Source organism: Myotis daubentonii, chromosome 9 (genome assembly GCF_963259705.1).
Source record: "Myotis daubentonii chromosome 9, mMyoDau2.1, whole genome shotgun sequence".
NCBI lineage: Eukaryota > Metazoa > Chordata > Mammalia > Chiroptera > Vespertilionidae > Myotis > Myotis daubentonii.
The window spans coordinates 47,834,020-47,861,811 of NC_081848.1; the positions used below are offsets into that span (position 1 = coordinate 47,834,020).

General features: G+C 54.4%; 1 protein-coding gene across 1 annotated transcript in view; it reads right to left on the reverse strand.

Moving 5' to 3' along the window:
• LMO1 (LIM domain only 1) overlaps positions 1–22,324 on the reverse strand; it is a 36,651-nt gene extending 14,327 nt beyond the window's left edge. The window contains exons 1-2 of the mRNA XM_059711118.1: positions 22,049–22,324; positions 17,458–17,715 (exon numbers count right to left, since the gene is read on the reverse strand). Coding sequence (XP_059567101.1) covers positions 17,458–17,482 — 25 coding nt within the window. The 5' untranslated portion in view covers positions 17,483–17,715; positions 22,049–22,324. The remainder of the gene's footprint in view (positions 1–17,457; positions 17,716–22,048) is intronic.
• Between the last annotated feature and the right edge of the window lie 5,468 nt (positions 22,325–27,792).

Sequence of the window (27,792 nt, forward strand, 5' to 3'; positions counted from 1 at the left end):
TGCTCTCTATCAGGGCCAGAGGCAACACGGCATCATCTTTTTCCTGAGCCACGGCGACAGTGAACTTCTGCTTGGACCCAATCTTGACCTTGAGAAGAGAAGAAGGCTCTAGAGGCCCCTTGCTGGGATCCGTCGGTCAGGGTGGGCTTCCGGTCCCCAAGGCCCCATGGAGGAGCATTCCTGTGCAGGAGCACGAAGCAGCAGGCATTTCTGCAGCGTGTGCTGGTGGAGGCAAACCTTCCTAGGAATGGCATGTCCTAGAGCCTGAACCCACAGTGACCTTCCAGTGTGTGTAGACGATGGGGCGGAGGGGCTTCCACACGCCTCATTGTGGAGGGAAGCTGGGCCCACACAGCCCTGTGTTAGGAAACAGCTTGAGGGGACCCAGTGGGGAACTTGCAGGGGCCTGGAGGGTTCACTGAGAGACACCGGAGCAGGTCCCATTGGAACTGGCTCGTGAACCACACACAGTTTCCTGGGCTCTTTGGTGAGGGGAATTTAGAGAAGTCAGAATGTGCTCTTTGTTTGTCACTGGGAATGATGCTTAAGTTAACTGCGTAGTTATCTGCAGGGAGGAGTGTAGGCATTTTCTTCCAACTCTCTGGTGGTCTCTGTAAAGTCCCAGATGTATCTCGAAAGCAATAGGACTCTAGATCGCCTCCTCCAAACCTGGGCTCTCCACTCTTATCCAAGCTTCCCCTCACCATACAAACACCATCACCCACCCAGATGTTCCGGCCAGAAACTCATCTTCAGACCCCTCGTTATCCTCATCCCCCTTCCTCTGCTGACTCCTTCTCCCATCCCACCTGCTTCTTTTCATTTCCAGCGCTGCCACCATCTTTTGCCACATTATCAGTATAGCTCCCCACCAGCCTCTCGTGTCTAGGATCTACAATCCGTTCTTCACACAGCAGCTGGAGAAATCTTTCCAAAGTAGGTCATGTTACTGCTCAGCTTGAAACCCTTCCATAACTTCCGGTGGCCTAAGAGTTCACACTCTTGATCAAGCCCCGGATATCCTCATGTGGGTCTGCCGCTGCCTCCCTCTCTCACACGGCACTCCAGTCACATTCTGGATCTCCCTACTGCCACAGGGCCTTTGCACATGCTGTTTCCCCCTTTATAGAACACCTTCCTGCCTCTTCACGTGGCTGGCTCCTTCTCATCTTTGGCTTTCGGCTTCACTGCCATCTCCTCAGCAAGGCTTTCCTTGACCTCCTTATGTCCTTATTTAAATGACTCCCTCATCATTTCCTTTTGAGTTTTTATCACAATTTGTAATTGTTTTACTGTTCTGTAATTTTACTTGGAAAAAAAAAGGTCTCTCTCATAAGATTGTAAGCCCCATGAAGGCCTGTTTCAGGCCCTGCCTGGCTTGTTCACTGTTGTGTCCCCAGGGTTGAGCTCTGCAGCTCCCTTTTTAACCGTCAGCTCAGTTAATGAACGGAGATACTCAGATTTGACTGGCAAGAGTCTGCTGGCCAGCGTGGGCTGATGCAGACAGGCAGGCTCCCCCGAGACAGGAGCCTGAATCAGGCTTGCTGTTGACTCGAGCCCCCAGCCCCAAAGCACCTGTAGCTTTAAGGCCTAACAAACAAAGCGATGCCTAGGTCCTGCCTGCCTTGATCTGGATTTTTGAGAGGCCCATCGCAGTGCAGTGCGAGGCTCCCGCTGAGAAACGACGGCTCTTGTACAAATACAAGCTTTCTAGCCCTTCGATAAAGGGACAGCAATCCTGCCCTTCAGGCCCTGCAGACCCTTGCATGTAACTACTCCATCCCAACCCTCAGGGACTGGGGGTGGAGCCAGAGCACAGGCATCTGTGTAACCACAGCAGTTGTCTTTCCCTTTGCATTTGTGGCCTGGGCACCTCCTCCTCCCGACACAGGCCTAACCTCCCCAGTCACCCACCTGACGGTCCTCTTGGCTGACAGATATGACCACTCTTCTGGTCTAGTTTAAGCGCTGAATGCCCAGTGGAAGGAAAAAGCCCCTGAAATTTGCCGCAGAAAACCCCAGGCCCAAGCTTTTCTCTCTCTGTAGCCTCCACCAAACCCCATCCCATCCCGGGCTGCTGGAGCTAGCCCCCAGGGCTCTTGACAGGATGCTGCTTGGAGCTGCACAGCTGTGGGGACCAGCAGGGAAGTGTCTGGAAGGTACATTCCCCAGACAGCAACCCAGCTGCTCCCTGGGCACCCGCAAAGCCCGAGTCACCCGTCTAATGAAACAGGGCTCCCGAGGGGCCTGCAATCTCCGCAGAGAAGGAGGAGGGCACGGACTCCCAGACGAGTCTCAATTTCACAGCATCAGGGACGTGAGCACCAAGGCACTGAACCAGAAAACGAGAGTCTGGCAGGAGCGGCAGACACACCGTGCGCGCCAGGGGATCGGAGATTAGGGCCCTTCAAAATCAATTTTGAATTCAAACTTTTAAATGTGTTCTCCAGATGCAAAGAAGGGACCCTCCAGGCAGGCTGGGCCCGGCCAGCTGCTGGGTCCCGCTTCCTCCCGGAAGCAGCCAGGCCCACCTGCCAGCCACTGGGCTGGATGACCAGGGAGGCAAGCTGGCGAGGAGGGAGACTCCAGACCCCGCCCCCGGGAGCTGCAGGGACAGGAGCCCCTGGGGCTCACCTCACAAGCACTACCTCTGGGGTGCCTGCCTGAGATGCTGTCCTGGGGCTTCCTGGTGAGGCTTCGGGGGCTCCTCCGCCCTCCTTTACGCACCTGGATGAGAGGAGCTAAGTGCAAGGCCCCTGGGGGTTAAGATTCCCTTAACCCCCACCCCCAGCCTGGCTGAGGAGGCTCATGGGGCACCAGTGGCTGAAACCATGGGAATGCGAGCCTTGGACTCAGACAGGCAGAGATTGTAGCCTACACCATTCCTGGGCTCCCAGGGAGGAGATTCTGGTTCAGAAGTGCATTCCCCCTCTGGAAGCCTGGTGGGAAGAAGCCTGCCGTGAGTGTCGGAGAATGCAGGCCCTGTGGAGGGCGAGTGAAGCCCCCAGAGCAAAGGGAGAGACAGTGGCATCCGCGTGCGAGTCAGCGAAGCAGCGGGGCTGCTGGGAAAGCTGGCGGGGCCCCAGGCTGCATTATCGGAGGCGAGGTGTCTGCGGGCCAGGGAGCTGACAAGCATGCTGCCTGTTACTGGTCAGACCACGTGTGGAGCACTGCGCCCTGTTTGGGGCCCTGCCCTGGGTGGGAGACAGGGACACACAGGGCAGCAGGCCCCACGAGGACGCTGAGGTTAACAGACCGCTCCAGCCACACCTTGGAGGCGGCCCCAGGGCCCGCAGCGGATGCTCCTGGCAGCCCACCTATGGCTCCCTGCTCCTGCCGGGTCCCTACTCAGCCGTATTTGTTCCTCCAAGCCTATGATCAGCCCAGCACTGAGGCCTTCCTCATTGCTGGGTGGGGAAGCCGGTCCATGACAAGCCTGTCTGACCCCAATGACCTCATAGCCTCTACTCGCCAGTCTTCCAAACTCAAGACTAGCCATCAACTTTAAGCCACACTCCTGAGACAGGGACACGAGTGACTGGGAACCACTCTTCTGCTGAGAGGCGACAGAAGGGGTAGCCGAGGCCATGGGTCCGCAGAGACCTCACAGGGAGCCCCTGCTGGGGTGAGGTGAGCTGGGAGGGGGCAGGAGTCAGCAGACCACTTAAGGGAGAGCAGGCAGGGATGCCCTAACCCCTCCCGCCCTGGCTTGGGAGTGGGCTGCAGGCTCTGTAAGGAAATTACAACCCAGGCCTGGGTAATGCTCCTTTTAGTTACAGCATAAACTGCAGCAATAAAACGTACCTGGGGAATGTTTAGAGAAAGCACTAATGATTTCTTCCCCAGTGGTTAATAAATTCACTTCCAGATCAATTTGTTCGCGATAGAGCCCGGCGAGCGGAACCCGCGAGGCGGGCACAGCCGAGTGTGTCTTTTTCAGTATAAATGATTTATTACGATGATTAGCGGCACATAAACAATTTAAAATACAACGCTAATTAGTTTGGGGAAAAAGGAGGGGAAAAGCCACGCTGCCTCTCTCCCCATTATGTTCTACTTCCCTAAGTGTGTACTTTTTAATTAAATCCAAATGTCACAATAAATTTAAAGTGTTTTATTACCACTCGGGCTAACGAAGGCAGTCATGCAAGCCCCCTTCTCAGGCATCCACGGCCTCGGCTGGGGGTGAGGATGGGGGTACCCAGCAGGGTCTGTCCACGAACTCTCCTGGAGGTGGGAGGGTTTTGCGAGATCTCTGGAAACCCTTCCTGGTTTCTGGCAGCCCCAAGCTGGAGACCTCTGGGACTCCCCTCTTTCTCTCCCCTTCCTGGCAGCTCAAGTGATGCCTTAATGCCGGCTCTGACCAGCCCAGACGCCAGGCACGTCTTCTCGGTGGTCCCCCAGGACTCTGCACCCTCCTCGAGCCCTCCTCAGTGGCTCTATCATCATATACCTAATACCTCTGCCTGCCCAGCATCAGGCTTGGCATTTCCTATGCATCTTACCGTGTCCTCGTTCCAGTGCTGTGAGTAGTAATTAATTTTGGGGATGGGGAAATTGAGGCTCAGAGAGGTGGGAACATTTATCTAAAGTCACACAGCTATAAAGTGGGCTTTTGCAACATCCCTATTCCTATCCCACCTTCTTCATCAGAACCCACATCTAACCACGCCCTGGTTTCCCAGCCCCCAGAATGCGGAATAGAAAACAGAGCAGAAACACATTTGAGGCAGAATTTCAGGCCAGGGACCTGGACTCTGATGAATCTGGGTTCAAGTTCAGGCTCTGCCATTGACCCACAATATAAACTTAGCGAGGTTCGTAGCCTCTCTGAGCTTCAGCTTCCCTGTCAGCAGAGCTGGAGCAATAGCACCCAATTCACAGGCGAAAGAACCGAAGCGGCTAAAGCAAGCAGAGTGCTCTGCAATCCGTGACACGCTGTGTAAGTAGAAATTACCAACAAAAACCCTTGAGGTGAGCAGGGCTCTGCAAGAGCACGCAGTGCCCATGTCACTCGTGAGAAAATGGAAGCCAGCAAGGAAAAGGACTTACCCAAGATCCACTGAACCTTAGGAGCCAGGGGACCAGGTTGCAGGCAACCTCCCTTCCAAAAGCTCAGCCAGCCAAGAATGACTTTTCGCCTAAACACTCTTGCACTGTTTATTTGAAATTAAAAACAAATATCCCTAAATGTAGAGTTACCATATGACCCAGCAATTCCACTCCTAAACACATACCCAAGAAAAATGGAAACAGATGTTCACACTGAAACTTGTAGATGAATGTTCATAGTAGCAGCATTATTCACAATAGCTACAAACAGAACTCAAAATGCCCATCGGCTGATGAATGGGTAAATAAAATGTGGCATACACATACAATGGAGTAATATTTGATCATAAAAAGGAAGTACTGATTACATGTTACAACATGAATGAATCTTGAAAACACAAGGTGAGGAAAGAAGTCAGCCACAAAGACCACATCTTGTAGGATTCCATTTATATGAACTATCCAGAAGAGGCAAATCCATAGAGACACAAAATAAATGAGTGGTCGCCAGGGACGAGGGGAAGAGGAAGTGACTGCCAATGGATATGGAATTTCTTTTTAGGGTGATGAAAATGTTCTTGAATTGGATGATGGTAATGGTTGCATGATTCTGTATGTATACTAAAACCACTGCATTGTACATTTAAAAAAGCTAACTGTGGCATGCCAATTATATCTCAACAAAGCTGTTATAAAGCAACACAAACCAAACATTCCTTCGAGAACAGGAGAAATCAGTTCATAAAAAATTATTTCTTGGGAATCAGGAGAGAGGCCCTGGGAGGTCCAGCAGCCAGCCCGGGCCACCCCATCTCTCGTTGGCTGCTCCACAGGGAAGGAAGAGCTCCAGGGCACCCCCTTGCCTCCCTCCCCAGTCTCCCACATCCAGGGAACTGACTGTCCCCACTCTTCCAGCCTTGCTGGATCCATCACTCTTCTCCGCCCCATTTGCCTCCACCACTGTATTCATGTTTTGTCTTCCCAGCTCTCTGTTGTAATTTCTGCATCCTCCCAGGCCTATGCCTAACCTGCAATGCCCTCTCTACAAGCTAGGCATGCCCATGGGGGAGGGGTTCCCTTTCAGACCTTGAGCTTGTCCTGCATTGAGTCCCATAGTTATGGTCTGTGCATAATGACTAGACCATAGTGAGGCCCTTCAGGCCCAGCCGAGGTTCAGTATGGAGTGCTGCCCTCTCCCAGGACCGGTGAACCCTGCCCCAGACAGGGGTGTGCAAGCTCAGATCCAGGCCACGGAGGCCAGAAAGGAAGGCAACATGTGCCTGTGGGTCAAATGGAAACCACTGGAGGGAGAGCACACAGTGCCGGGCCAGGGACAGCCCCCTGTGTGGTTTCTCTGAGGGGTTGACTCAAGAAGATGGAGCATCCTGGCCAGCAGGGGGAGCCAGGCCCACTCTGGGGTTAGTTTCCTGAGGGGTGGCTTCCTGAGACAGTAGTCCATGATGAAACCCGAAGACTCACGGAGTTAGCTTCATGCCTAGAACATGGGTACTTGGCCCAAAGCCCAGATACCCCCTCAAGTGACCGGAGCCATCCTGCCCCATCCCTGGGGCTCTTCCCACATGTGGAGGACTTGGAGGCTGGTCTCTCTGCTGAGATGAAGCCTGAGGTACCATAATGACCCTCAACGTAACCTAGTTGGAGTTCTACCTGGAAACAGCAAGGGCCGGACGGGACCATCCAACCTGATTCGAAAGTGGCAAGACCAAGCACGGAGGGCCCGGATGCTCTCACCGGGATCTCTGCTTCTCCTGACCCCGGGAGGCCAAGGAGAGACAAAGAAACCTCAGCAAGCGGTTTCCTTCTCCTGGCTCTGGCCTCACCACACTGTTCCCCACCATGGCCATATCTCTATACCCAGCACCACACTTGAGGGGTCAGCTGCCAGTGACCCTTGACATGTAAGGCGAAACCGAGACCCTGAGAGGCCTGCCCAGGGACATGCTGTGAACTGGGGACAGGGCCAGGCTGGGGCTGCAAGAGTTTTGGCTCCTAGCCCTGTGTTTCAACCCCCAGGAGAGCCCCTTTTAGCCCAGCTCTCATGGGAGGAACCGCTGAAGCGGCCTCTACCCAGGCCACCTCAACAATGCCGGCTCCCCGGCACCTGGCAGCAGCCAGCAAGTGGGGAGGCCCTCAACCCCCAACAGCTGCTGGGCGGCCGGCTCAGGAGGGAGCCACCTTCATCTCCTCCGAGGGTGTAGTCACCACTGAGTGAGAACACAGGCCCTGGGGTAATGGACGCTTGCTTTGCAGGCTCCTAGTGCCATCTGTGAAAAAAAGGAAGCTAGCAGGTCCCACCCGCAGCCCGGACCCCTGTGGGTACGTGTTTATAGTCAGTGCCATCCCCTCTCACCACCACAATCAGGGAAGGCCTGGGAGTATATTCGCCACCACCTCCCAGGATTCACCACCACCTCTCATCTGAATTCTGCCACATACCAACTTGCTGGGCTCTCCCAGGCAACGTCTCTCCCTCTCTGGGCACAACCCACTCCTCCACAAAATGGGGCTAGTATTTGATTTCGCAGCCTACCATGGGTGCTATAAAGATGAAATGAAGGCTCTGCCACATCTGGGGCTTCGCTGGCATGAGGTGATGCAGGAAGCGGAGGCTCTGGGCCTCCCAGGGCTGAGGCTGGTGACTCATTCTCTCTGGGGGCAGCTAAACTTTTGGGCACCTGGGGCCTGAGATACTGTTCCAGAAGCTGGTCTCTCACAGGCTGATTTTTCGAAGACAGTCCCCAATGATCCCCCGTCTCCTGATATTAACAACCTCTGTGCAATTCCCCCCCACACACTTCCTTGAGTGGGAGCTGGACCTAGTGACTTGCTCCCAAGAAAGGAAATACAGCAAAGTGATGAAATGTCACATCTGTGATTAGATGTGTCACATCTTATAAAAGACTGTGACTTCCTGCTTGCCAGCAGACACTCTCGTAATGGCTTTAAGGAAGCAAGCTGCCATGCTGCAGAGGCCCACATGGCACGGAACTGGGGGCAGCTTACGACCCACCGTCAGTGAGGAGTGGAAGCCTCAGCCCACCAGCCCATGAGGAACTGATTCCTGACACCAATCCAGTGAGTGAGCTTGGAAACTCAATTCCCAGATTAATCTTGATTTGAGACCACAGCCCCGGCCGACACCTCTATTATGGCCTGAGAGACCCTGAGCAGAGGACCAGCTATGCCGTTCCCGGACTCCTGACCCACGGAAACTGTGAGATAATAAATGGATGTTGCTTTAAGCTGCTCAGCTGTGATCTGTTGCAGAGCAGTAGACGACTAGTACACTGCCTCACTGCATACACACACACACAAGACAGGAGGGACTTGCCTCAGGCCAGAGAGAGGCGGGCCTGCAGACAGATCTCTGCCCCACCACCCATGTCGTGGTGAGTTTCCCTCCGGAGCCCACTCCTTGCTAAACGGTTGGACACACGGACCTTGAGGTGCTGTGCCTGCTGTGGAGTGTTTCCAGGAGAGGTGCCCAGGAGACAGAGCCCACTCCCAGGCCTGTCCTAACCAGGCTCTCTCTGCTGGGCAGACCAGGAATATGGGCGGAGCTGATCACCTCTTCCTGGCGCCACAGCCTGGGGGCTTTCAGAAGAACAGCCCTCCCAGGGCTCTGCAGCCAGGCACCTCTGGAGCAGGATAAGCGTTTCAAAGCACACCCACTCCCCCCTCCTCCCCTCCTCCCCCAGACCTAGGTAGGTTAGGGGAACCCCACCAGTCACCTACAGAACCTTCAAGAGCTTTGCCTATTGAAGGCTCAACGGACGGAAACGGTGGTCATGATCACATCCATTTGACTAGTTGGAATCACCAGTACAATTTACCGTTAAGAATTACTGTGTGGCAGAGGCGGGATTTGAACTGAGTCTGTCTGATACAAAGCCCATGCTGGTTCCACTTGCTTTAAAACTGGAACCTGAGAGTTCAAGCGTTCTGATGGCACCCATATGCAGCCCTTCCTAAACAGTCTATCACCAGGGTCAGGCACTGGAGTTTTTAAAAATTCAGGGGAGAGGAGAGACAGGATGGAGTAGGTGCTGGCTGTGGGCCCTAGATGTTCAAGCCAGAGCTGCTCCCACTTATCTGGGAAAAGCGGGTCTCCCTCCCCCTCTCTATCAAGTCATTGCGCCAACCGGCAAAATTGAATTATTAAAACTCCCTTCTGGGGTACCACACGGATTTTTCTCCACTGAGACTCAGAGCGGAGGGGCGGCTGCTCCCGCCACACAATATTAAAATGTCAGGAGTTTAAGGCCTGCGTTGGTTGAGTCATAAGTTATCAGCACCCAGTGAGGGCCGACAGAATGCCTCCCTTAAATTATTAAGCAGAGAGCGTCAGACTGTAATATTTTGCTAAACCAAAGTACAGACACAGACAAAGATGTCATTTCAATATTTGAAACCAGCAAGTTTAATTTAAAATAAGAGCAAACCAATAAGCTCAGAACACAGCCGCGCATGAGAGGAAAATTATACTGTGAGAGGAAAAAAAGTGGAAGGACTTAAGAAATTTATAAAAGTAATCTCCAAGTGGAAATTAGAAATCAAGGCCTAGAAACAGAATAACACAAAAGAAATATTACTGTCCACTTTCTAAATCAATATAACACTGCTCCACGCCAGAATTACCATGGTAACTCAAGTAAAAAGAATCAAGCAATTCTTATTATTTCAAAATAAAATCACAGCCTGAAGCCTGGGTTTTATTACAACCACTGATAGATCGCTGGCTTGTATTTATCTGAAATATTGCTTTTCAATCAGCTGGTTTATGAATGTACACAGGCCGCTCACCAGCCCACTTACCGCCCCATTTTGAGGCGAGGGGCTAACCAATGAATTGAGTCCCGCCTAGCCGCTTCTGCATACACGTCCAGGTTGAAGGTAGCTCTTGTAACCACAGAGCTTCACACCCATCCCTACTGCAGGGCAGGGAAGAAAAGCCAGGGAAGGCAGTGGGGGCTGGCCTCCTATGGTCCTCCATCCCATGAAGGAATAGGCCCGGGCTCAGATGGCAGCGCAGACACTCTCCCCCACCCCCGCATTAGCAAGCCTCCCTCACCACCTCCCCAAGTCATCCTCTCACTGCTCCTCCCCTGCTCACTCTACAGTCAGGCAGCCTGGGTTCACAGCCCAGCTCTGGACTTGCGAGCTGTGTGGAGCCTGCGACCCATTACACAGCCTCTTTCTACAGATTTCTCATCTGTCAAATCAAGATCACAATCGTCGCTGTCCCTAAGGTGGTTAAGGATATTAAATGAAACCATACATGGAAGATGTTTTGGTGGGTTGAGTACAGAAATGGCCCCAACTCTCTACCCCTCTGGGTAGCCACATCCTGTGCAATGTGACTTTCACCTCCTCTCTTCAAGGGTATCATCTATTTCCCCACCCCTTGAACTGAGGTTGACCTTGTGATGTATTTTGGCCAAATGCCAACATCCAAGAGCCAAACCTAGACCATATGAAGTTTGGTGTGTGTCCCCTCTCTCTCCTGGACCTGTCTCCACCATGTGAGCAAGCCGGAAGAGTCTGCTGGGTGAGGAGGGACATGCAGCCTTGTCACCCCAGCATCCAGTTGATCAGCTATCTGCCAGGCATGAGTGAGACCCCAAAACTGCGGTTCGAGAGCTAAACAGATGCTTATTTTGAGCCTCTGAGTTTTGAGGTGGTTGCTTAGGCAGCAATAACTCATTGATACACATCCATAGCACAACATCTTACTTGTAGGTAAGGGTTCAGTAAAACGATAGCTATTATGTCTCTTTGACCCCTAAGGTCCAAGAGTGAAAAAGCTCATACTGTAACTGTGTGGAAAGCAATGTCACTTCACACAGGCATGAAGCTTCCTGGCTTATCAAATGCGTACATGGACACTGGGTGCCCATTAGGTGTTGTGCCCATTGTAGAGATGGAAAAACTGAGGCCCAATAAGTTGTCTGAAGTCACATGGCAGTCATCTGGGACTAGAATCCAGGTCTCCTGAATCATGCCAGCAGGCTGCACGTGAAAACTCAGTTAGGAAGGGGCAGGAGGTAGGAATTGGGGAGCCAATGTGCCCCTGCAATCTGGACCAGCTGCCTACTCCTCTCACACCTTCTGCTTTTAATTTGCTCGTGTCAGCCACTGTGAGCTTCTGTCTGAGAACACAAAATAAACCCACTGCACCCAACGAGAGATGAGCTTGTTGCCAGGTTGGGTGGATGTGACTCTGGAATGGCTTTGGCCACCTGTAGGCTCCTGCAAGGCCAACCAAAGGGGAAAGGGCATGCCAGGCAAGGTGGTCAACACAACACAAACAAGGGTAGAGAGGCAAAGATCCCCTGGGCTGTCAGTAGGCTGGCTAGGGCCATGACTGGGATGTCCAGGCACATGGCACCAGGTCAGCTAATGTTCCTTTTCATCAGGGTTCTCTGTCACCCAGCCTCATCATGCATTTGGGGCCAGGGAGAGGGTGTGGCAGCTGGACATGGAACCTGAAAGATGCTGAAGCTCTGGGCTATGATTCCCAACATAACTCTGGGCAACTTAACTTGCCCCCTTCGTGCTTCAACTGTTCCCCTATAAACGGAGGGACTTGCAAACAGTGACCTTGGAGGCTTCTTCCCCTGATGCTAGTCACCTTGGAAGTCTGGGCAGTGGTGAGCAGTGGAGCCAGCTTGCCTCCCGGGCAGCAGTGACCGGTGGCCATGACAGATGAATTAACTGCAAGAGGGAGGGTGATGTCCCGCTGCCCAGAAGTGAACAAGGCACCAACCGGGCACAATATTTCTGATCACACTGTCGCTGTGCAGAAAGCAATGTCGCCTCACATAGACATGAGCCTCCCTGGTTTATCAAGTGTGTATGTGAACCTTATCTCATTTAATCTTGATAACAATCCAGCCAGTTCGATGTGGTTATTCTCATCGTAAAGATGAGAAGGTATAAAGGCAAAGCAGTCTCAACATTGGGTGGGCATGGTTTTGTGATCCATGGACATATTGGACCTGCAGAGTTTAGCAGGATGGTAAAGGTGGCAGCCAGTCCAATAGTACCTGGCCCACTGGGGGACCCATGCCCTTTTCTCTACTATTTTTTCCTAACTTCTTCCTATCTTCCTAACGCCACTGATCAAGAGTTCTTAGGAGACCCTCTCGCCCCTAGAGATAGAGGTAAACAACTGCCTTGACTTGCTGGCTACTTGGGGACAGCTCTGGGATACCGCTTGGAGGGGCCTGCACTTGCTGAGAAGCCCTGCATGTCTTGAGTCAATCCCCCATCAGCCTCCCCTAGCTGCACCACCCCAGCTCTGCCTTCTGCTCAAAGAAGGCCAGCCTGTCCAACCACAGCCACTTCCCAACCTCAGCAGCCTGTGCCAGCAGCCCAACTGCACCGAGCCGGAACCTCATGTCTCCGCCCATGACCACAGAGGGTCGGCCACCGATGCTGGAAATCATTCAATGGTTCCAAGGAAGAAAGACCAGAATAGAACTCCTGGTCCTGCTGAGGGGCTCCTTAAATAGAAGCAGGTGGGGCAGCTGCTGGGTTTGACTCTGGGACGCCGTGTGGGGTGGGGAATCCATTCTCTGGAGGAATGAGAGGCAGGCCATGGGTCTAGGAACATGCACATTTCTATGTGCTAAAAGCATCTTCATGGGACATGTTGAGAGAGAGAGAGAGAGAGAGAGAGAGAGAGAGAGAGAGAGAGAGAGAGAGAGAGAGAGAGAGAGAGAATGAGAAAAGCAGCTCTTGTAGCCACAGAGGCCGAGTGACTGGCCAAGCCAGCACCATGGCCACCCCAGCATGCAAAGGGTGAAGCTTTTAGGCGAGCAGCGGCCAGTGATCTCAGCTTCCCCCAGTCCTAATGCTCCTGAAAGGCTCTCTCCCACTCCCTGTAATTGGGCATCAGTAGTTAATGCAGTATTGACTGCATTACACGCTCCCGTGCCTCCCCTCGCTAATGCCAATTGCATCACCTTGTACAGTCACCGGCTTGCTTAGCCAATAGCCGTTAAAAGCAATCCAAATCATGAATCATATGGGAAACTTTTAGCAAGACACCGCCATCCAAGGAGACAATTTACAGTTGAGTTAATCTGGGTACATTAGTGAGACATGGATTCTGGACGACAGACCAATTTATGTTGTTTCCCTGTCCCCCCTTAGTGCTCCATGTGGGCAAGTGAATGGAAGAGCAGGGAACAGAGAGAAGCACCTGCTTCTTAACCCACGGCTCAGAGAGGGGGTGGAGGAGACCCATGTTTACAGACTCCCACCTTTGGGCAGGAAGGGGAAGCGGCCGTGCGTGCTGCTCGAGATTTGCGATGCTTCATCCCCAGCCGTGAGGCGGTGGCTGCTGCTCAGGCTGGCACGGTAGGTGCAGATGGAGACCCCCCGAGTGCCAGGCCTGATCCCCACCCTGCCAGCCTTCCAAGGCCTTTCCCAGGCCTCAGGAGGCCGCAGTGCCCGCTGGGATCCACCTTCCTGTTGCCCTGCTGGGGTCTCCAGCATGGAACAGTGCCAGGGCCCATTCCCTGCCTCTACTCCAGGCCAGGGAAGTACTGGCCACACTCTGCCGGGAGAGGCCCCCAGGACCCTCTGTGGTCCAGAGCATGATGGGATACCCCAGGAGGTCCTGCAGCTCAGCACCCAAGCATAGCCAAGAGCCTGCCCTCATGGACCAGCTGCAGAGGCTGTGCGCACGGCGGTCATTAACAATTGAAGATTCGCTGTCTGGTCCTTCTCAGGCCAGCTCCACTCTCCTTGGGCATTTTTACTTATTAAAAATGCTCTAGGAATCATGTCTGGCTTTTGGTTCTACAGCCTGCTCGCTGCTTCCTGTGGCCACCCCAGCCTTCCCACTGGGTCTTTGCAGAGGCGGCTTACACCCAGACCCACCCTTCTCCAGCCCGCGCCTAGGGACACACCAGCACCCCCAAAAGGGTATCCTCAGCATCTTCTCCTGCCATTCCCCCACAATCCAAGGCTCTCATTGTTCTTGGGGTGGTCTGGACTCTCTGCTCTCTGCCCCCACTCACGGGCCTCTTCTCCACAAGTCTAAAGGCTAATTTGACTCCTGGGGCTCAGGACAGTAGCTCTCTGCACCCCTAGGACTTCAAGCCTCACCGGAAAGCCCACAGCCTGGTGGCAGTGCAAGCACAGGTGCCAGGGAAAGGGGGGCTATTTCTCCGGGAAAGTGGGAGCTGGGCTCCCTTTGCTGACAGGCAGACCCGACGGCATTTAGAAAGCCTGGACCCTGAGTTCCAGTAAAGTGGAAATGGCTAGGCCAAGAGCAAGCGTCCAAATGAAAGCAATTAATCTTAAAACCCGAAGTTTAACCGTTTGCAAAACAGATCTTTCCTCTCTGTGGTGGCCCTTCACTGCTCGACCTAATGGATTACTTTATTAATAATGCACTGTGCTTAAAAGCAAAAAAAAAAAAAAAAAATTTTTTTTTTGACGATTCAATACTTCAGAAAGTCTCTTAAACCCGTTGCTACGGCGAAGCGATTGATATTTTATTATCTTTCAGAAGTGCAACATGAAAGCCCAGCAGCCCAGCAGAGCAAGAGCTTTGGTCCGTGGCAGCTGGCAGACCCGACTTCAACCAGAGGAGCCTCGGCCTCTTCCGACAAGATGCTGTCAGGTGGAGAAAAGGCATTGGGGGTGGTTAATAAGAGCCCTGAGTCCCTGCTGCAGCCAGACAACGTTGCCCTTGGGGGCCAATGCTGCCACCCGGCCCAAATGGCCACCTGCTGAGAGGGCATAAGTGCTAGGGAGAAAGTAGGCAGCAGGTGTAGAAGGGCAGGTGAGTGCATCCAGAGCCTCCCCCCCGCCGCCTAATTACAGGTGCCAGTTTCGAGGTTCCGTGGAACCAGGAGAGGCCAGACTCTAATAGGGAGTGGAGAGTGGATTTAGGAGCAGAAAGGTTACTTTTGGGGGACAGTTCTGCGCAGGACAAGAATCCTCGGGACTCCGGCTGTCTGCAGGCTTCGTGCTGTAATGGGCCCCAGAGCTCACGGGCATCAATGCAAGTGGGCACCGTATTATTTAGACTGGACAAGGTGGGGCACTGAGGGGCACCACACGCTCCCTGCCACAGGTCTGGAGGAAACACACGTGTCTGGGTGGTTGAAGTACAGTGCCGGCTGGAGGCAGGACACTGGCTCAAATGACCTCCAGAGAGCCATTCCCACTCAGAGCTCATCTGAGAGCCTTTAGGATCACGAGCCCACGGCACTCTGGGTGCCTGGACAGAGAGCCACCTCCAAGAGGTCCATCTCCCTGCCTGAGGCCTCCCAAGTAGAGGGCCCGGTCTACTGGATTTCTGGCCTGGACCTAAAGACATAGCCTGATTTCCACATGCTTCCCACAGTGAGAGTACCCCAGACACCAAGCGAGACCCCAGCACTGGCTTCTCTAAGCCCCTCATGTTACCAAGAGGGAAACTGAAGTCTAGAGATAAGCATGGCTGGTCTGAGATGACACAGGGAGTTAGAAACAAAAGGGGCTACATCAAGGCTCCTCCCTCCCTATGCAGCCTGGCCCGAGCCCTTCTTTTCATCCCATATACAACTGTAGCAGTCCAGCCCTCTGATGGCCCTCACAGGCCTCCAGGGAAGGGGTCCAGCCCTCTGATGGCCCTCACAGGCCTCCAGGGAAGGGGTCCAGCCCTCTGATGGCCCTCACAGGCCTCCAGGGAAGGGGTCCAGCCCTCTGATGGCCCTCACAGGCCTCCAGGGAAGGGGTCCAGCCCTCTGATGGCCCTCACAGGCCTCCAGGGAAGGGGTCCAGCCCTCTGATGGCCCTCACAGGCCTCCAGGGAAGGGGTCCAGTCCTCTGATGGCCCTCACAGGCCTCCAGGGAAGGGGTCCAGTCCTCTGATGGCCCTCACAGGCCTCCAGGGAAGGGGTCCCCGAAGAGAGAAGAGCATACAGGAGGTGGATGGCACACCCCAGCTAGACGCTGGCAAATGGATTCTTTTGGCCAAAAGCGTTGAGTTCCCTCTTCATCTCCTACTACACACATACTGAGAATCACCCTTCATGGGCTTACTGGCCACAGGGCTCCCCCACATGCCACCCTGAGGACAGACACTTTAATCGCCCCTCCCGGCTGGGGATCTCAGAAGGTCAAGGGGAGTCTAGGGGCATCAGCACGTGGTAGCAGCAAAGTGAACCTCCTGTGTGACCTTGAGCAAGTGACTTAACTTCAAGTTTTTGCCAAGTGACCATGTCAATAGCACCATTGACCTGGTGGGGAGAGGGCACAGGCCCAGTGGAGACTCACTAGAAGGTCAGAGGGCGCCAGCACAATCGCTGTAACTCACAGAAAACCCACCTTCCAGTTCCGTCCCAGTAGCAGCCTGTGTGTCAACTATTACATAGACATACGTCTCCCTACAGCCAACAAATTGAGCAACCCTCACCTACAGGGCAGGAGGGCCTGGGACAGCCAGGGGACGGCCTCTCCTCTGACCCTGGGGTCTGTGCCTGGGTCACAGGACACCCACTTGGTTTTACCCTCCAGGGGACTGGGTTCCCCAACCTCTCCTGTGCACACCAGACACTAACTGCAGGGCACCCCCAATCAGGAAGGCTTTGGAGTAGGAGGGACCACCTGCTAGAGGCCTCCAGCAATCATGGAACCCTCCGTTCTGGCCTCTGAGGAGCCCTGAGGATCCTGACCACGGCAGGCCCATGCCACTTTCGCCGGCCACTCCTGCAGGAGTGCTACTAGCCTGTAGCGCGACACTTTCTTCCTCTGGGCCAAACTCCTGTCTCCGCGCTCAGGACACAGGGAGACAGTGGACCAGCACGGGAGGCGCCTCCTACTTGTGGGGAGCTATCTCCCCGAGGGTCCAGCCCGCCTTCCCCTCGCCCGCATGGCACCCCAGGGCGGGCGCCGTCTTCCCCGAGCGTGGCTCGCCGCAAGCCCCGGAGCCCGATTTTCCAGAAGCCACTGATTTGCCCAGCGCTCGGCACCTCTCGGATTACGCGGCGACGCGAGGGTGATGGCTGCGGTGAGAGGAGCAGCCGCAAAGACGAAATGCTCTGCACGAACCGCCGCCGCTGCGCGGAGAGCTAAGGGGAGCGGGAGCCTCTGGCCCGCAGAGCACCACCTGGCCCGTGCACAGCTCGCCCGCCCGCCCGCCCGCCCGCGGCCGGGCCCAGGGGGCCCGCACCCAGGGACTGACTCACCGCCCTCCTCCCCAGTCCCATTCGGTCCTCCCCGCGCCCACCCCCGCCCCCGCCCCCGCCCGGCCCCCGCGCCGCTCCCCCCGCAACCCCAGCCCAGCCCGGCAGGTGCGCGCCTGAGCCCCCCGCGTGTGTTCCCGCGCGCCGCGGTGTAAGGCCGGGGGTGCCCGGCGTCGGACCTCCGCCCGCCACCTACCGTCCTCCTTGTCCAGCACCATCATCTCGGGCGCTCCGTGTCCAGCCGCAGCTCGGCTCGGCCAGGAGAAGGGCGCCGACTCCGGGCGCGCTTCGGCGGGGCAGCCGGTCCTCGGGCAGCGAGCGGCTCTAATTACCCGCTTGTCCGGCTCTTAACCTAGATTGCACTCAGCTAGAATTACATTCAGGAGTGAAGCACTTCGCAGATACAAAAGCCGTCTCACCTACTTTTGTGCCTCAGAATTGAAGGAACTACGAACTGCAATTTAGAGAGAGAGAGGGAGAGAGAGAGAGAGAGAGAGAGAGAGAAGGGGAAGAGAGGATCAGAGCCGTTTCTTTGATTCTCACCTTCTAAATGGCTCAATTTGCCCAGTATAATCTGTCTTAATGTAATTGCATTTGATAGCTCATAACCCGGGCTCTGGCAACGACACTGCTTTCAGCCTCATAAAGTGTTTTCCCCTCGGATTTAATCTGAATCTCAATCTAAAATTATATTCAAAGAGATGGGGGAATCTCGGCGGCCGTCTCCCGCTGCCTTTCTCTCTCAATGTATGAGGTTTGCACTCCTGCTACTGAATAAATGCACACATTTCCCGAGGCCCCCCCTTCCTCCGGGTTAATGGGGAGTGGAGACGCGTGGTTGCCGGCTCCGCAGCGCCACCTGGAGGCCGCTCGGCCCCAGCTCGGCGCGCGGCTCCGCTCAGGCAGGACCCAGGTCCTCATCCTGGAGATTTGTCTGAAGGACCCCTGGTCTGTCACTCCCAGCCTCCCAGCCTTGATTTCTGCGCCCCTCTCACCAGGGCAACCTTTCTCTGACCTCCTACCCTCTCTTCCTACTTGCTCTGCCCCAGCTCCCCGGGGTTTCTGGTTATTCCCTGGATCTTTTGGCAAAGTTAACCCTGTGCCAGGCACAAACTCTTCCACTGAATCTCACAGGAACACCTTTACCCCAGCAGCTCCTTCCCCCACAAGGGCATCCTGAGTCCACAGAAACCGGGATCCTGTCTTAACTTCTCTCTGAGCAAGCACAGGATGGCACTGAAAGCTTTTCTCATTCCACAGCCGTTTGTTGAGCATATATTATGCGCCGAACACTGGGGACACAGCAGTGAACAAAGCAAAGATTCCTGCTATTATGGACTTCACAGTTCTTGCTCTGTAACTCAAGAGGCAGGAGGGGGACAGTGTCCAGCTCCTTTCCTCCTGAACCCTGTGTCTCTCCAGAGCCCTGGGGGTGGTGCCCAGGCTGCCTTTTCCAGGAAGGCCACTCATTAACCAAGAGCTTTTTTCCCAGCCCAAGGAGGGCTCCAGGCAAATGTGTTGAAGGCTCAATCCTGGTAGCTCTTCTGAGGAGTAGGCCCAGGCAAGGGGAAGGGAGCCGAAGTCCCTGGAGGGGCCAAGGGCCACCAGTTGGGATTTCACACCATCTCTGCCTATTATCAACAGTGGCTTAGCAAATCTCTCTCTCTCTCTCTCTCTCTCTCTCTCTCTCTCTCTCTCTCTCTCTCTCTCTCTCTCCCTGTCTCAGTTTCCCTGTTGGTGAAGTGGAAGACCTGCTCTGGGGATCAGATGGCATAATGTATGTGCATGTGCTTTGTAAACTGTGGCACCCCAGACAATTTGAGGGGGTTTACTGAGTACAAAGGAGACCTGGAGGCCAGGCCCTGCCCCTTAAGCCCTGGAGGCCCAATGCAGGTGCTTGACAGGGGTGAGGAATGGGGGAGCTGGAGCAGTGCTGCAGCCCGTCTTCCTCTGTCCTAGGCAGGAAGTCGGGCTTTGAGAAAACAGGAGAGAGGCGGCTTCTAATGAGATGCCTCATCCGCAGCTCAGAGGGTTTTGCTTTCCTCTTCATCTTGAATACTTAATCCTAATAGTCCACGAGTACATTTGGTATTAAATATATCATTTTGCTCAGCCTGACCGTCCCTCAGGACTGTGAGCTTGATCTCTCCCCTGCCGCTGCAGCCGGAGCTGTACCCTGAGGGTCTGAGGGAGCCTTTGGCTCTGCCGCCTCTGGTTCATTTAGAGTCAGCCCCTCACCCCAGCCTGAGCTGGGGGCCAGACAGTGCAGCAAGCCACGGGCCTGGCGAGCTGGCAAGGGGCAGCTTCTTGCTGTAGACACCTCTGGGGGTTCTGGGGGCATTCATTCCACAAGCACTGCTGCTTTACTTGTGACCCCCAGGACTGCTTCTCCTCACTTCCAGGGTCTGGCCCTGACCCACAAACCACTTTTCCACCGTCTTGTCCATGCGCTGCGCTTGGGACTCTGTCCCAACACCAGCTCTCCCAGCCTCCAAGGTAACCAATTAGCAGCCACACAGCCAGCATCCCTTTGGGAAGGCAGGAGCCCTATGTGCCAACTCAGGGACTGAAGCAGGCCGGGGTGCTAAGTGATAGACTACAGAAACAGGCTAGGTATGCAGCAGGGGATTGGTGCTGAGTGTGAAGGACTGCTTGTGTCCAGAGGTGGCTCTCTCTGCACCCCCAGTTGTGAGCATTGAGTTGCACACTGATCTGGAAAGGGGCCTCCAAGAGGCTGGTGCACAGAGCTACCCAGCAAGCCTTTGAGGGTTTGGATGACCGGAGCTCGTGGCCAGGAAGGGGCCTGCTGGGTTGGCAGAGGCAGACATGTGCCTCACTCATCCAGCAGCCTCCCTTCTCAGCTCATGGGTAATTGTTGGGCAGCCAGGTAATTCCTGTGGCCATGCTCACCCCCACCCACAACAGCGGGGTGGAATTCTCAGCTCCCCTGGGCCTGGAGGAGGTAGCCTGCATCTGACACATTCCACAGATGATGAGCATGTATTCACTTGGACACTACCAAGAGTGCTCCAAAATGCCCTTGAAATGCCCCTGGGGGCAGCAGAGGGAAGATCAGCCCCCAAGGTGACAGTGAGGAGAAAGGGGTTGTTGCGGGCTGCCTGACAAGGTTCTGGGCAGGTCCTCGCAGTTTGTCACTGCACCTGGGAGGGAAGCACTGAGGGCGGGTTCCTGCATTGGAGGTGGGAAGGGGGCGGGGAAAACTCGGTGCCTGAGGGCCTGGGCAGGCCAGATATTCCAGAACTCTTCAGTGGAGGCTGTCAGGGGTGCCTGCACCTGAGGGCCCTGCTCCCAACACTGTCTTCCAGATGGGGTTACAAGCTGGTTTTAACACGTGATGCTCGGAGAGGTATTCGAAGTGACAAGGGCCCCTTCCCTGTGGCTACCACAGGTGACAAGACGGTGAACCTATAGGCGTTGCAGTACCATCAGGATGCCTGCTGGCCACATCAGACGCTCTGCCCTGCCCCCTAGTCACACAGAGGCAGCCCATGCACAGAAACTGCAACCAGCTAGAGTGGAGAAGTGCACACTTTTCCTCCTTTGGTTATTGGAAGCCCTCGGCAGGCCTTCTAGGAGCCGCAGTTATAATTCATTAGGCCTTGCAGAGGCTTAGACCAAATCTCTCTTTCCCACCCCCTTGCTGAAGGCTAACCCATCCCTGCACAACAGCTCTGAGAAGGCTGTGGATGTAGGCTGTCCGCCTGTCCCAGTTTGCCCAGGATTGATCAGTGTCCCAGGAGGTAGGACTTTCTGAGCTCAAACCGGGTGGTCCTGGCAAACCAGGCCAGTTGCTCACCAAAGAGGGAGGCAGTAGGTAGGACAAGGGACTAATGGAGCCAGAGGGAAAGGCCGGTCAGCCAGACCCGTCCTGCCTCCCACCACCAAGAGTCTCAGCCTTCCAACTCAGGGCTTCCTCTCCCAGGCACTGAGGAGTTCCCTGGCACCTGGGGAGGGTGGATGGGCCAGCAGGGCTGTGAGCTGGCCTGAGAGACTGGCAGTTAGAACGGAAAGGGTGTGAGTTGGACCCAGGGCTGGATCCAGATTTTTGTGAGAGCCAAACTTACATATGCATCTGGGGCAAAGGGGATTCTCTAAGAAAAGGAACACAAGATCACCAAATGAAGCGTAAACTTCATCAGCTTCAAGACAAATCAGCCCCCTGATATTTTGGATACATGGCCCACAGCCGGCAGGCACCTCCTATCATGCTAGGCGGAGGGGAGGAGCGGGGCAAGACTGATGGTGAGCGCCCTCTCCAGTGCCTCCAGAGGTGAAGCAATGTCACCCATCCCGCAGCTGTAAGTTCCAGACCCCGGAACCTCAGAACCATGCTGGTTTGACTCCACCCTCAACCCCAGGTTCTCAGGGCACCCCCCTGGGAGAACCATTTCACAGTCCGATGCAGAACTGGGGACATGCAGACACCCCGGGAGGCTGGAGGGCTGAGGGTCAGCGGGCACTGCGGGGAGGACAGGCGCTCCTGGTGCCTGGGAGGCAGCAAGAGCGGGGAGAAAGTTCTCGGCCGGAGCGTGTGGGGCTGGCTGGCTTGGGACTTCCTAACCCCGATGAGGAACCCCGGGGGGCTGAGCCTGGCACCCTCGTCACACCCCCCACGTCCCGCCGCGCGCTTCCGGGAAGCCGCCCGGCGGCCGGAGCTGCTGGGGCTGGCGCGGGGCCGCTGCGGCCGAAAGCGGGGTGGCCTCGGCAGGGCCCCGCTACCGCCCCCCACCCTGCGCCCCACGCCCCGCGCGTCTCCGGGCACCTACCGTCCTCCTGGTCCAACACCATGGTCCCCCGGCGGCTCCAGCCCGCACGGGCCGAGGACGCGGAGGGCGCGCGGCTCGGAGTCCGCCTCCCGCGCCTGCTCTGCTCCTCCGGCCCCGCGGGCTCCGCGCCTCGCGAGCTGCAGCCGCGGACGGGGGCGGACGGACGCGGGGAGCTCGGCCCTGCGGACCGGGAGCGCGGGAGGGCGGGGGCGGGCGGGGTCGGGGTGCGTCCGTCGGGCCGGGATCGCCGAAGCCGTGCGAGCTGCCTCTCCCGGGCCCGGCCGAGCCGCGCTCCCGTCCTCTCTGCGCGCCCGCCGCGCTCGCCGCAGCGGAGTGAAGCCTGCGTTTCCCAGGGCCCCTCAGATTCCCCTGTTAATTAAATCAATTCATTATGCTCAGATCTGATTAGCGGCCCTTCCCCCGCTTTGAATCAATTATTCAATACACAAACATAATTGCTTGGGCCAGAGGTGCCCGCCATTAGCTTATTTAACTCCAAGGACACTAATTACCCGCAGGGCACGGGAACTTTTCTCATTAATTCCGACAAAACACAAAAGCACAGCCAGAGTGTGTGCGTGTGAGCGACTGTGTGTGTGTGTGTGTCTGTGTGTGTCCGCATGCCAGAGAGCGAGGGCTGTGTGTGTGTGTGTGTGTGTGTGTGTGTGTGTGTGTGAGCTGAGGATGCGCCTGGGGTGGCAGAATGTGTGCGATGGCGGGTGGGAGTTTGGGGGTGCAGTTCTGAGTCGGTGACCCCGCCGTGGTGAGCGTGGGGCTCCGTGGGTGTGATGCTGAGGGAGCGACAGTATGCGTGCATCGGGGTGGACGTGGCTCCGGGTCTGGGGACTGCGGGCCAGGGTTTGGGACCCAGCACAGGAATGTGTGAGATGGTGTGAGTGCTTGCTTCTGTGTGTGACTTTGGGAATGTGACACCCGGGCGACTGTCCCAGGCGCCCCTGCCCCCTTTCTTTTTTCATAATTGATCCACCATTGCCCACTGCGCGCCCAGACCCACGGAGGAAAGTGCAGACCACAGAAGAGAAACCGGGGAAGATCAGGAGACAGTGGGTGGGTGGGTAACTCAGTGCCTCCCCCGCCCCACATCACCCATTTGTCCGCTGGTTGAGCTTTGCTACGTCCGCGTCCCCCAGTTATAAACCCAAAGTTTCCATCGCTCCCTTCTTTGGCTCTCTCAATGCACATCCAATATTTCCCCACTCTCCACTTTTATCCCAAAGCCCTCCCGTGCCCCTGCACCCCTGCCCCCACATCTCCACAGTGCCTGACACCCAGGCACACCCCAGCCCGACTCCACTCGCCCTACCCTAGTTCTTAGCCCCCTGTCTGCAAGGCTGAACCAAGGGTGTGCCTATGGTTGACCAACTTCTCCATACTTTCCCTCCCAGGAAATCTCTATTGAGAGAGAGGAGTGAGAAAGCCCTCAGAGGCAGGGACACAGAGGGTAATTGATTCCCCCAAATTAGGTTTCTGCTTTCTAAAGACCCGCATTGTTCCTGTTCTCAATGTGCACAGAGGTATTGAAGATTTCCTTTTTGTTTCCTCGGGCAATGAATGAGCTTAATCCATTTGGCTTTATAAATCAGGAAACTAATATTCGCTCCTTCCATAGCAGCTTTTTAAAAAATTTAATTGCTGGGGGAGGCACAGTTTGTCACCCTTATGCTGTCCCCAAGCCCCCACTTACAAAAACACATTCTGATTGAGGGGTGGAGAGAAGGCTGGGAGTGGGGAGGGAGGGCTCACCCAGATTCCTCCTGCGCTTCTCCATCCTTGCACATGGACCCACACAGTATCTGGAAAAGTGTGTGAAATGACTGAATGGATTACAGTCAATGCAGTGATGAAAAGGGGAGTGTTCAGAGGTGTTCTTCAGAATCACCTCCCAAACCTGCTGCTCACAGTCTCCCACTAGCACTGAACGTAGCCATGCTGTGCCCAGGTTCGGCAAATCCTCCTCCTCACCATCCAGAGTCATCTTCCTGGTGCCAAATCTGACCCTGCTACTCTCCTGCTCAAAAACCTTCCATGGCTCCCCATTGTCCACTGACAAAGCCCTAGCTATTTATTCTATCATTCCAGGCCCTTCTCCAGATCTGGAGAAGCCTTTGTGAGTACCACCACCCTTCACTTTAATTCAACTGGTATCTATTGAGCAATAAAAATCTTACATTCTGCTCTGGCCAGTGTTTCCCAGTGGTTAGAGCATTGGCCTGTGAACCAAAGGGTTATAGGTTCAATTTCAGTCAATGGTACATACCTGGGTTGCAGGTTCCTGCCCTGTTTCGGGTGCGTGGTGGAGGCAACTGATTGATGTGGCTCTCTCACATCTATGTTTCTCTCTCCTCTCCCCCTCCCCATACCCCTTCCACTCTCTCTAAAATCAATGGGAAAAATATCCTCCAGTAAGGTTTAATAAAATAAAAAAAAGCTTACATTCCTGTCTCTCTGGTCTGTTTTGCTGTAATTCAATACACCTTGCAGGTTCCTGCTCCAATGACTCCTTTTAGCATCCTCTTCTTAGAAAGCCCTTGCCCACCTCTCAGAGTCCTAAGGAAATGGCTCCCCTATGTTCTTAGAGGATGTCTCTTTGTGAAGGCTTGGTTGCTGAGTGGATGAGTGGACTGTAGATTATTCCATCGAATCCTGGGGCATAAGATCAGCCCCCAAGGGCCTGATTTTAGCTCTCCTCTGGAGTGGGGGGACAGGTGTGCTATCAGGAACCTACACAGGGTCCCTGGAGAAAATGGGAGCTGCAGAGGCAGCGGAGGGATTTAGATACAAGAATGCAGGCTCAGAAGGAGAGACCCTTGGGCACTCTCTTTTTATCCAGGATTTTGGATGGCATGGGACCAGGACCCAGGCACATGCTTCTTTTGGAAGCCCACTAGTTGGATCTCCACACTGTTTAGTTCTTTGTGTAGCTACATATGGCCACTGCCTAGATTGGTGCCAGCTGTTCCCTGCACTAGGGCATCTGGCCAACAGGGCAAGAGGGGACTGAAATTCTGCCCTCTCTTTGCTCTCCAAGCCATATGCTTGGTATGGGCTGCATCCACCCAGAGAGGGCACAAAGGCACCACATGGACTAGTATGGCCCTGCCATTGGGTATCTGTGCTTAGCCAGAGTTCACTTAGAGAAGCCAGCCTGACAGGTGAGTGCCCAGCCTCCCCTCCCCACACCCTCACTTGCACCAAGGGCCTGTGTGAACTCGTAGAAGACCAGCCTCCTGGTTTTCATAGAGAAGGAGAAAATCCAGTCAGCTTAGCCATTATGGAGTGGTTGGGATACTGAAATAGATGCCCAGCTCCATCTCTGAATTTTCAATATATTCTTATTAATTTCAGGGAGGAAGGGAGAGGGAGAGATGGAAACATCAATGATGAGAGAGAATCATTGATTGGCTGTTTCCTGCATGCCCCCCACTGGGGATCGAGCCTACAGCTCATTGCATATGCCCTTGACCGGAATTGAACCCAGGATCCTTCAGTCTGCAGGCCAACGCTCTATCCACTGAGCCAAACCAGCTAGGACATCATCTCTGAATTTCTATGGGGTCCCAAGCCCTGGCAAAAGACACTGAATTCCATCCACAGCTGAGATTCAGAGAGGGACAGACCTACTACAAGGACTAAGGCTCCCAACGGGGGCCAGGCTGAGGGGAGACAGTGAGGTTCCTGAGAGGAGATCCTCCTGGGGGAACTAGACTTGAGCCACAAGCCTTGGAAAGGCAAAGCTGCGCCTGACCGACTCCCGATCAGCACTTTGGGAAGAAGAGGGCAGTGGTGCAAGGGAAGAGCTGGATCACGCAGGGCCCTACCGCTTTGCTATGGGATCCACATCTGAAAGAGGTGATCACTCGAAGCAAAAGCCATCTCCCTGTTGGGCTGTGAAGGGCAAAAGCAGCCAGGGTCAACAGCTTTGTGGCATTGGCAGTAGTGCATGCATGGAATACACAACAAGATGGCAAGAGCACTGGGCAGCAGCTCTCATTATAGGGGAGTGGTCAGATAAGGTGAGACCCAAAACTAGTCCTATTAATTATCTTCTAGCCTATCAACCCACCTCCCAACTCTGGGGCTGTTGGAGAGAAAATGACTTTATCCTGAACTCAGAATCTAGTAGGTGTCCAGAGGGCACTTGGGTTACATGTGTAAGCATTCTTAGAGGGTCCCACAACATTTCTGAGAGCAGGATCCTGAAGAGGAGAATCAGAGCATCAGAATTTGGGGCTAATTATTGTAAATGTGTGAGCTTTGGTGCTTGGCATGTATGGCCTTTAAGTTCCCACCTGTCTTAGCTAGATGACAGACATGCAGGGAAAGGCTGTGTGAACAAGAATGGGCCCGAACAGAACAATAGGGGAGCAGCCCCATCACCAGCTTTGCACGGTGGCAGTGGAGCTCCGCAGGAGACTCAAAGGACAGCTCTCCCTCAATGCCAGGAAGACCAAAGGCGTTGCTCTCACTGCCCCTCCCCTCCAGGAGGGCGTCCTGAAGCCACGCTTGCTCTCCTAGGCTCCTGAATTCCCATCTCATTTCTCTTCTCTTCTCCCCAGTCATCTGGTCCCGCTGTTCCATTCCAGTCTCAGCAGATGCCATCACTTCCTACCTTACTGAGATGAGAGAATCCATCAGACAGGAAGGCCCTCCTCCTCCTGCCTCCTATCTTCATCTTCAGCTTCTGCCACAGGCACCTGGTCACATGCACCTTCCCTCCTGAAGCATTACAGAAGGTGGCCCTCCTCTTACCCGGGCCCTATCTTGCAGCATGTGCTCTGGCCCACCTGCTACCACCTGCAGGGTGTTCCATTGGCTCTTCCCTCCCCTTCAGTCTTCTCATTCTGCTGGGCCTTTCACCACAGCAGCAAACAAACTCTGGTGTCTCACCCAAAACAAGCAAGCAAAGGAATTCCCTGGACTGCACATCTTGAGATCATTTGCTATCTATTCTCCTTTGTCGTCATGCTTTCTCATCTCCCCCTGTCTCCTCACCTGCTCCTAACAGGCTTCAGCCTCCAAGCTTGCCAAGGTCACCAGTGACTTTTCTATCACTAAAGGACTGGTTTTGGGTCTCACCTTTTAATACATTTAATGCCTTCTGTCTTAAACATAAACATGGTCTACACATTCTCTGGGTTTTCCTCTTAACCTCAGGGGTGTTCCTTTTAGTCTTGGTTTACTGCCAGCTTCTCTCTTTCATCCAAACTTCAGCTGTTGGCATTTCCCAGCCTGGGTCCTCGGCCATCCGGGAACCCTTCCCCCTGGGTGCCATCCACAGCTGCCAGGCTGCGTGACCTTCACTCAGGATCACTCCTTTGAGTTCTACTCAAGTATGCCCACTTGACATCTCAAAGACATCTTACATTTTAAAATCCAAATGGAATCCTTGATTTTCTTCCCAAATCTTTCTTTGTCTTGTTTCAGTAAAACAGTCACCAGAAATCTGGATGTAAAGCAGAATTTCAAACAAACCAGAAAAAGTAAAAAAAAAAAAAAAAAAAAAAAAAGGAGGTGGGGGCAGAGCCGCAAATATATAAAATAAGATAGAATAAGCAAAACTAAGTATATCCATATATTATACTAAACGTGAAGAGAGTGAATCTTCCTATCAAAAAACAGATTGTCTGAGTAAGTTTAAAAAACAAAATACAGCCAAATGCTGTTTACAAGAAATACTCCTAAAACAAGGTGACAAAAACTAAAAATAAAACAATGGGCGATGG